This window comes from Pinus tabuliformis, chromosome 7, assembly GCF_031772625.1.
Source record: "Pinus tabuliformis cultivar Carrire ecotype Pingquan chromosome 7, CPIR1, whole genome shotgun sequence".
Taxonomy (NCBI): domain Eukaryota; kingdom Viridiplantae; phylum Streptophyta; class Pinopsida; order Pinales; family Pinaceae; genus Pinus; species Pinus tabuliformis.
The window spans coordinates 311,413,063-311,423,962 of NC_142293.1; the positions used below are offsets into that span (position 1 = coordinate 311,413,063).

Genomic DNA, 10,900 nt, shown 5'->3' on the forward strand with positions numbered 1-10,900 from the left:
AGCTATATCCTATCCTTTGACTTTAGCTCTAAAATTGCCAACTTTAGTTCTAAATTTGCCAGTGGATGACCCTTTACAATTTTTGGAACTGTTGTTGCACAAACTAGCAGGGCTTGTGAATAGGCAAGAGCTATAGGGCACAACAACACTTGGGACATAGGAAATAGGCCCACTATCACCGCAGGCTAAGTTCCCTACTCTTCTCGGATTTTCACCAACAGGAGGAGTCCAGTGATACTCACTTGTGATAGATGTGTATCTATGATAGGTTTGGAGTGAGGCAAGGTAGCTCATTCAATGGAAAGGTTCTATGAAAGAGCAAGCTTTGGGAGAAGATATCAAGACTTTCCACGAAAAAACCCTTGGAAAAGATCCTGCACGAGACCTAAGGTTGAAATTTGAAACGATATACATGCACATCCAAGGTCAAGGTAAGAAGAGAGAAAAGGCAAGGAATGATTTACTTCAACAAGTACCAAAGCAAATGCCTTCAAAGAATCCCCAAGTTGAAGGATTAGCTTCTAGGGTTCCCTCTTGATGTGACAGTCAGGGCACCAAATTTATGGAGATTCCATTGTGGGAATTCCTCCAAAACTTGAGGATCCCTAGAGGAGACACTAAGGAAGAATACTATCCAAACGAAATTCAAAACATCCTCCTCCAAAATATTTCGCACCAAGCCCTAGGGGAGCCTCCTTATCCTTAAGGGGACAAAAACAAAGGTGAAAAGAGAGATAATTCTTGAGTTTTGAGTGATCACCAAGGATTTAAGATCAGTGCCTAACCATTGGAAGGTTATGGAGTCAAGGATAATCTCAATATTGGCAACTCGCTATTTTAAGGAGACCTAAAGGAAACAGCTTTGCTACTCGTAATGAAAGCAACTTCACTACACCTTTAGATATTTATACTTCAATGACACTTGTTAATGGAGTTTCAAGGATGCAAATGCAATAAATCCCCTAGGAACATTCATTCATTCACTATCTATGAGTAATACATGCAAAATTTCCCAATAGTTACAATTTTAGAACAATATTTCATCAATTAGGGCACATTAATAACCATAAGACAATATTCCATGCATTAGACATTAACAAAATCAAAAATTCATCAATAAAGAGCACTTACAAGATAGTGAAGAACATATCCATCCATAACAATGCCAATTAGAAGCTCCAAGAAAGATAGTGAAATTATCCAAACATCAAAATTCATCCAAAATATCCAAAAACCATCCACAAATTGCAGGTCCGAAAATCTCTAATGAGGTATCGAAAATCCCATGTGTGACGCTAGGATGAGACTAGGTCACTCCTATTTATACAAGAATTATGAGTTCAAATTATGAAAGGCAAAGCTCGTTTTTGTGCCTAATGTGCTAAGTAACCCACCCATGGTTACAAGCCAACCATGATAGCTTCAAAATAAAATAGAATTTCCCTCCTAAGCCCACGCAAGGCTAATGTCATGCATGTGTGGAGGCCTAGAGGGGCAACGTTGAGGCAACATGTGCTAAAAATGCGAGAGAGGGCCTCAAAAATCACGATGAAGAGGGTGGTACCCTCCTTATGCTGCAAAACATCTCCAAACCCCTATTTGGGCTTTGTGGGCTCCACATGGGTCTCATGAGCCTCAAAGTGGCTCAAGATCAAGTCGATGCTCCATCAATGAGGGCTAGAAGATGACACATGCCCTCTCATGACTCCCTAGGAAAGACATAACCTCTTATGGGGCTTGGAACAGCTGCCAGTGTCGGATGTAATGTGTAGCCGGCTGGGGCAACGTCATCCAAGTGCATCATCATTCTCTGAATAACTGGGCCATGAGCAAGAAAATGGTGGTGTTGAAAAAACCCATAAGCCAATCGTGTGGAAATCAATGCTTTGCATGAATGGAGGCCCATGGCTCTCAAAGCCCAACCTACAAATGCCATTGTGATCCTCAAGAGGGCTTGGATCCTGTATAGGGAGGCCAAGTCCAAGATGAAAACCCACCTGCAATCCTGTAATCCAATGCGTCTCCTCACCTTCCAATACAATGATTCATTAGTGCAACTAAGTAAATAAGCTTGTTAATCAAGGGCATAAGTGAGAACTTCATAATGGGTTTCCCTTCCAAATCTGGAGCTTTGAACATGTACTATTGTTACCTTCCTGGGTAGGGGAGGTTAATAAACCACCCTATTAGGTGTTCCCAGCCCCTAAAGGGAAGGACATGTCCAAGGTACATCCTTCACATGGTAGGTATCATGTGAAGTAATGATGGAATGGAGTGGGGACAAATGGGAAGGCTCCAAGCCACATGCTATGGGACAAGGGTATCTATGATGAAGAGAGGCCATACCTTGGCTATAAGAATGTAGGAGGGAGCAATCGTGGTACATGAGTTACCCCGGCCATCTTTGCATTTTGTGGTACATATCTTGTTGTATGTGGCCATATTATGCTTTTATCTTCTTTTTTTTAGTTGCATCAACCTCTGGGAAACATTCCAAGCCCAGCCCAATGTGTGGACAAGGGAAAGGGGAGGCTAACACCTTGTGGACCCAAATGGACAACTGTGGACCCAGATAGGGAAAATGTGAAAAGATCTTGTAATGAGCAGAGGGAAGTGAGATATATGGTATCGGGAAGTGGGACCACACACCAAAATCAGGGTTCCCCATGTAGTGCCACTCCTAAAGCTAATAGCCAATAAAGGAGATCCCATGGGACTAGGATTTAGGATTAACCCCCTAGTTGAGGCAAGGGAACAAGAGTACAGTCAAAGCCCTTCCTTCTTCCAAGTCACCCAATAATCCATGCCCAAGTGTGCCCAAGAAAAACAAGCATAAACACCCAATTACATAATGAAAAATCATACCTTTGGGATTGGATGGCCCACCTTCAAACATACGATCATGACAAATGAGCGAGGATACACAACGGTTGGCTCAAGTGGCAGAGAAAAGTAGCACATCAAAGCTATCAAGTGGTTGTCAAGGGGTTGTTGGCTGTCAGCTGAAGACAAATCTAGGAGAAAAATTCTCCTATGGGGTCACCCACTGGTGATAGGTAACAAGAACCTAAGTCACCTTGCTAAACTTGGCTAGCTAAAAATATGAGTTCGACTTACTATCTTTGGTCAACTAAAACCTTGGTATTTTCAACCAAGTTGACCTCGTCATCCAATTTTTATGTGAGTTTGCTTTAAAATCCTAATATGATGTATTATTCTTGGGTGGCATGTGTGATGATGCTAGATTTATCAAACTCCAAACCTATACTTGCATTGCGATTTGTGCTAAGCCCTAGTTTGCCTTATTGTTCAAGAAACCTAGCCCTATAAGTAATCTTTGATCATATTTTTTGAAGGTTTTGATCCCTTTTCCAATTGAGTAGGTATGTGACCTATGTAGAATCTTTGAGTTATCACTCTTACTTTGTTCAAGTAGTAAACTCATGAAGGCAGCATATTAACAATGTTCCATGGGGATGCTCCCTCGGGGTGGGGGGTGTGCCCCCCACGTTTCCCACCCTCCAAGGACAGGCAACACGTAGGGAAAAAATTTCCTGCATCCCCCTTTGGGGGAAGCTCAAGGAAATGGATGGGGGTGCATTTCCCAAAAATAGGAACGTTTGGGCACCCCCTCCCCCATAAGGGGGGGGGCCTCCTAGGTGCTCCCTCCAATATTTTTGGTCCAACGAACAATGAAGATAGAATAAAAATAGGGGATAGAGCTTTGAGGAGTCTATAACCTTGGTAATTAATGGTAATATTATATTCTTAAAGTAAAAGGATAGAAAAGGTAAGATAAATTTTTAACATTACCATTAATTATTTCAGGATGTTTGAGAATGGTTCAAACCTCATCAAACTTCATGTGAAGTAAGTAGAATTTCATATCCCATTTAGAATTCAATAAACTTAATAGTTTTCAAGATTCTGGGATTGGTAGGATTATAGCATTGCCATTGAACTGCACAATGATGAATTTGCATGGGATAGATTGTTATTGTTGGGATTTTATCATTATTATTTACAAGGGATCCCAACGTCCCCCTATCCCCCTTCAATTTTCCTAAAATTTAAGAGTGCTCCCGCACATCACCTTTGTGCGTCTCCCTACTACCATGCTCACCTGTCCCAAAAACTTGGTGGAACATAGCATATTAATCTGGAGGGAGTCGTACTTGTCAATTTGTATAACAACCAACAGTGGGTAACATGCTTATCTTATGTGTTAGCCCCCAAATCAATTTGTGTAGAGCCATATTTGAGGTTATTCTCGTCAAATATTAGCATATGTGGGAGAGATTGATGCTCGGTGAGTTTCTCATAGGACGAGAGAAATGGCACCCAAAAATTACAACAACAGGACATTTAATTTGAAGCATGAACCTATTGTTTGAGGGATCTGAATTGGTGGCCAACTATATAATTTTTTTTGGAAACACTTTGATTTGGCCTTGAGGAGGTTTGTATTAGCATGCTTAGCATCCAAAGCATTGAAAGAAGTGTTGTACTAGAATATATTAGTTCTTGGCCTAAGATGAAACAAGTTGGTAGCATGTTTTTTCAAGTGTAAGAATAAATATCAAGACTATCGTGTAGCACATTTGGAATTTGCATGAAAAGTATTTTAGAGAAAGGTTAAGTTAAACCTTTTATGCACACTTTCAAGCCCCTTGAGAAGATGATATTGCAATGTGTTTCATTATGAATACACTATTAAATCCCACATTGAAGGGAAGATTCTACATTTTTTTCCTTTTTTTTGTATAGTGGGGAATTGGTAACTAGAACACGCTATCATCTGTGCCACCAAATAACACATTGCATTGTTGCCACTATAACCCCTTGGCCCGATATAATAGCTTGCAAACCATATTGGGCGGTTTTGCCAGGATTCAAACCAAGGTGGGCAACATTAACTCAATTAGTTCCAACCACCCGAGCTAACCCTAATGGGCAACTTCAGCACAGATTATTGTTTCTCATATAAACTTGAATTTTCTCATGTTGTTCATGCTTATCTTGCCAAGAAATTAAAGAGTGCTTGTGCAATTAACCACTCTATTGTCAGCTTATGTAGCTCGGACAGGTGTTCTAGTCTCAAATTATGTCTATGAGGCTAAGGAACACATTTTCTCCAATACCAAAAAAAGTTTCTAAGGAAAATGACATGATTAGAATTAATTAGCCAGTTTATTAATTTTCCTAAGTCTATCTTAGGGAAATGGATTAATTAATTAGAAGTAATTGAGGTAAATCGATTTTCCTCTACTGATTTCTAGAAAAGTCATGAGAAGGGGTCAAGATGATCTTAGCCATCGATTGAGATTACATCATGGATTCGTTAACAAGAAATTATAAGAGGAAACCGATGAGCATTTGGAGAACACATCGAGACACAGATTTGCAATGATAGCAAGGGCACAGAGGCAGTGCAAGGGCATCAATAGATCGAGATCAGCAGTGTTTGGAGACAAGATTGTTGAAGGAAATTTATCACAACGATTTCCTCTGTGTGATGCTTGTTATATAGCTAATTTTGCACTTTCCATCATCATGCAAACATCTTTTTGTCAATACAAAATAGGGTCTGGTTATGCCAAGGTTACAGCCCTTTATATCTATTAGTTGAACAATTTTGCTTTAAATACAATGATGTGGGTGGCCTAAAGTGTCTTTATTTTGATATCATTCACTTAAGGTGCATGTCCATCTCTTCTTTCATCTTTCATATTCTAGTTGTTTTGTGAAGTGGAATCTATCTCATATTATTTAATTCAAACTTCTTGTGTCCTCAGTGGCTTGCACACATATCAAGGACCATTACTTCGTGTGTTGATCACTCAAATTTATTTTCATTAAGTGTTCACAATGCATGATTGTTAGGGACACCCTCTTGTGACTAAAAGAACGCTAATTCAATGAAGGAGTAATTAGCAGTGACCTTGGGCTAATTTCATAGGTGTTCCCGAAATAGTTACAAGAGATAATAGCACCTAAACCCCTTGGTAAAGCCATTTTTATAAAAGCCTCATTTCCCTTCTCAATTGGCCGAGAGAAATACCTAGAGAAGCTTTTCAATCCTCACATACGTTATTGCTAAAAGGGCCCAACACCATTAGTAATGAACATGCATGACTACAAAGACCTTAGCAAAGATTTCTTAACATGCAGCAAAAGGAAGAGACCTAGTGTCACAAGGATAGAATTTTCATTCCATTTGATCATCCCATACCACTCAAGAAACCTAGTCATTGTGTGGCACCAATGTGACCTTGCTAGTTGGGCATGACCATCAACGACTTGTATCACCCAAAAGATGCCTAAATGACATATCCTAACCAAAACAAAGTTAGGTACCTTCAACCGTGTGGAATGTTAGAGTACTCGTTTCATTGTCGACAATGATGGATCATCACCACCCAACCATAGGCAACCTACTATTGTATCCCCTAAGCCAAGCATACTCAAGTTAGCAATTGCCCAATGTGAGACCATGTTTTCATCCATCTAGGCGAACACATGAGAGTCCATGAAGATTGTATCCCTCCTTCATTAAGAAGTGACATATCTTCAATGCAATTATCAACATTGTTGCCTTGCCACGAATAATACACACAATCTACCACATTACGAAGACATGTTGTCCTCCATGGAAGCCTGCTATGCAACACATTGTTAATTTTCCACCCCTTCTTGGCAAAGACACCTTTGCTCCTCCTAGCCTACACACTAGTACAACGTCCTAATCGTCTCACAAATCACCATGAAACAATCACCAAGGTTACCAAATTGTATGGACTCGTCCTGAACCCTTAGTCATGTTTGCCCAGCACGTCGTACATCACACCATTGCTAATAGCACCTCAAGTCTATTCCTTGCACTTGGTAAGCCACTTTCACTACCTTCTTTTCAATCATGTCAACCCTCAATTGCTAAGAATCCTTTGAAGAGCCAAATGAATTTTAAAATCTACCCCAATTGATTCTAAGCCCACCTAGTGCTAGCAAGTCAATCAAAAAGGGGCTCCATGCTTTGGAAATAACACAAATCATTCTTTTATCAAATAATGGAGTCAAATACCAAATAAAAGGTGTCAAGGCACTCAACCATGGCTTCATAAGAGGCTTTGTTTTCTCAAACAATAAGAAAGGAATCAATGGCAAAGCGGACATTTATAAATTGCAAATCAGTAATTCCTGAGCAAAGAGATACCTCCAATTTTGCCATAGCTTGCATTTTGTTGCAATAAATAGCCTAATACTTAAGTTGCAATCACATGTAGCATAAATTCCAAAGGGAAACCTTGGCAAACCACTATATGAAAACCAATATCCTAAAATATAGCTCTATTAATTGCAAGGCACACCAAGTCATTGGCAAAATGAGCTTCAACCGCTTGTAGGAAGGGGCAAAATCTCAAAGCTTTAAGCATGGCCAAGATCAAAGACCATTCCACCCTATTATAAGACATCTCAAAGTCAATTTTCATAAATAAAATATTGCAGTTGATCAATCAATTGATCTTACTCCATGTCTTCCAAAATAACCACAATGTAACCCAAAATATTTCGGCCTTATATAAAATCATTTTGGTTTGGTTGAATAAACTTCTTCAAGAAGTGGTGTTTGACATTAAGATCAATATCATCAACCTTGCTAATAAATTTTATATTTCTTTGATTGGTAAGGCTCCCCAATGATCTAGTCTAGGCCCCACAAAACCCCATGTGACAATAACAAGGAAATCATCAAACTCTTGGCATTTATCATTGGCCATTTCATCAAGGGTCACGTGAAGCTCTTCAAGGGTTCATGGTTGTCCCCACCCAATAGCTTGTACCTCAAACAACAACGACGTAAAGCATCCTCGCATGTTGGCTAGGCAATTGTACATTCCTTTTCCATGTTTTGTGATAAAAAAAGCATTTTAAAATGATTGATAAATCAGTGATTCGTGTTAGTGTACTAGGAAAATCGATTGCCACTAACTTAAATTGCAGTAATGCACTCAAAATCTTTTTTTTTTAAAATAACTTCTCAATGCAATAAACAGATATTCATTCCTTAATTTGCATAAAGAAGTCCCAAATGAAAAGATATATAGTGCACTATTCTACCTCTTATCTAATAGGAAATCTCACTCAAATGAGAATATCCCTAAAACATCTTCTGCTTACGCCTCTTATGAAGAAAACTCGTGTTTCTCTACTGCGCAGTGGATATCATGCCAACAGTTGGTGTCAACGTTATCGTCAACGTGAGTAACATCTATAGAGAATGGCCTGCCGAAATCTTGTAAATTTGGAATCCACATGCACGGATTTCCTTTGCAATAGGACTGATATGGGAACAATCTGAAAATGTATCTATAGACTCACGACTCCCTTTGTTGTTCAAAGCTCTCTTCAGGGATGATAAACTGGACTGTGCTTATCCAAAATCTTTCTTCCAGTCCAAAGTTTACTATTATCACAATCATGTTTAATACTGTGAGTCTCATTCCCAATGCATTCACAAGATAAGCAAAAAGTATAGCGCCTAGAAGGGACCGACGAAAGAAGAAAGTCTTCTAAAAATGGCTTTCAACATCGGGCTATTTTGAACTTAATCCTGACTAAATGTTTCCAAAATGACCATCTCTGTAATGGGTGTGCAACCAACCTTTCAAGTTCCAAGATAGTTACCACCTTTGAAATGTGCAGTAGGTTCGAGATGATACAGGTCCAGAAAATTCTGGGAATTTAAAAACAATTCAAAAAGTTTGGGAAATATGAAACATATAACATTACAGAAAGGCGACGGAATGTAACAAAAAGGCAACAGGACTTTTAAGTTTTAATTCTTCGTAGTTTATTTAAGTTTTTTCCTTGCACATTAGGAAAGGTTCAGATGTTCGGTCTGGACGCCAGTTAGAAAGGTTTCAGGGTAACGATGCCCCCAGACATGGTAAGAATGCAAATGCCCAATAAGCACGGAATTTTGTGAGAGCCCTGAACTTAGACAGCTCCATATCGACTCCAGTTAGCAAATAATCCTTAAGAGGCATAAGAATCTACATGGAGTTGAGTAAATTGATAAATCAGACAATGAAAAGTTTTGAAGTCTTAGAGGCATGGTCATCTCCTTTGATGTGAGTAAAATGATATAGCAGACAGGAAAAGTTCTAACCACACATCCCAAAACTATATGCAGCTTATATCAATAGCTACTCTCTCCATAGAAAGCGGGGTGATGTTATTGCCCCACCGGGGTTCAAGTCTCTCCATTGAGATGTCTACCACCTGCGTTCATGCTGGTGTTTTGTGCCAGTAATTGTGATTGCGGTTGGGTCCATGTCCAAGTCCTATACAACTTCAGCAAAACAGGTAACCCACTGAGAGCAGCTTAGCCGAAGGGTGAAACTTTTACTCATTGCAATATCTCACTGGACAATTGCCGTTTGCATGTGATTATCAGCAGCACGGGATCCAAAATAAAGATAGCAATACTATTACGAAGAAAGGATTAAATGCTGACCTGGTTCTTGGGGAAAATGTCAGCTAACAGCTTCTTATACCGCTTCACAGGCTGGCGAGACCGTGATCTCAGCCCCGGGCAGCATACACACATGCTCCCACATGCGGGCAGAACTTTCCTTGACATAAAACCCATCCTGAGAAAAGATAGAAAGAGAGAGAAATCATGTGTATGCTCAAAACCCATTTTAGCTTAATACAACCTAATTGTAATGCCTACTCAAAACTGCAAATAACCAACTTGAAAAAGAAAAAGCTCAGGCCTTCCTCTGGACTAAAGTTTCACACTGTTATCACTGTGTGCAAATACCCCCAACATGAAAAGAGGCAAAGCTCAGACCTTCCTCCAGACACAAACTGTTCACTGTTTTCACTCTGTGCGAGAGTTTATCAGTAGCAAACAGCCATGCCTTCCTATTGTGCTACCCCAAATGAAGAAAATTAACATTGTGTGTGAGATCCCATTGTGAAGGTCTTCAACTAGATTTGAAACAAGTGAAAAGCAGGAATAAGCATTCGTTTTACCTGTATTGTCCAGCGGAATGTCAGAAGAGAATGGCCCCTTGTGTGGGTCTGTCTTCAGATGAGACACGGGTAATAAAATGAAGACAACAATGGGAAATACTCTTGTATATACGGCCTTGGTTGAAAACAGACCATATTGCTCATGTGTGGAATGAATGATAGCAGATTTGCCAATCTGGCAGGCAAAACTGAGCAGTGTTGCAGTGTGATGGTGACGGGCACGTGGTGGAGTTATGTTAAACTTGATCCTAGTTTTGGGTTTCATGATTTATTATAATCAAATAACCCTCTGGTGTTTGCGCTGAACCAGCGGTAGTCAGGTGGCACTCTGGGGGTACACCACAACTTCGCTTTAATTTTTTAAAGCACATTTGGGTGATTCTCGTTTTTTCTAATTGATCAAATGGGTCTCTTGTCTACCGCAAGCTAATCTGCAACAAGGTTTAATTTTGAAAACTGTTCAAATGTATAAATACGGACAAAACTATAATCCTCCGATAGACATGACAGTTAGTGAAATCTTCGATCATTTTTTCAACCTAAGCATCATGAGTCAGGTGTCAGTGAAATCTTCGATCATTTTTTCAACCTAATCATCGTGAGTCAGGTGAGCAGGGCTATTGGTAAACATTTTAAGTTCATTTCCAACTAATCATTAAATTTAAATGAATAAATTCCAAGACTTAACACATTTTCACCTAATCATATTAATTTAAAGGAATAGTTTATAAATTATCTTCCTTTTATCTTTTTTTGGAACTATGAGATCATGACACATTGATTTGCAAAAAAAGATAGTTATACCTAATAAAAAAAACTCAAGAAAGAATATGTCTTTTTCAAATAAAGAAAGAATTGT

General features: G+C 39.3%; 1 protein-coding gene across 3 annotated transcripts in view; it reads right to left on the reverse strand.

Moving 5' to 3' along the window:
- LOC149247116 (protein SEMI-ROLLED LEAF 2-like) overlaps positions 1–10,414 on the reverse strand; it is a 50,230-nt gene extending 39,816 nt beyond the window's left edge. The window contains exons 1-2 of one of the 3 annotated variants that reach the window (XM_089455826.1): positions 10,042–10,414; positions 9,518–9,653 (exon numbers count right to left, since the gene is read on the reverse strand). In XM_089455826.1, the coding sequence (XP_089311952.1) occupies positions 9,518–9,652 (135 nt within the window). In that variant the 5' untranslated portion in view covers position 9,653; positions 10,042–10,414. Of the gene's footprint in view, positions 1–9,517; positions 9,654–9,757; positions 10,016–10,041 lie in introns of those variants that run through there. The other 2 variants (XM_089455827.1, XM_089455828.1) reach the window with 2 other exon arrangements.
- Between the last annotated feature and the right edge of the window lie 486 nt (positions 10,415–10,900).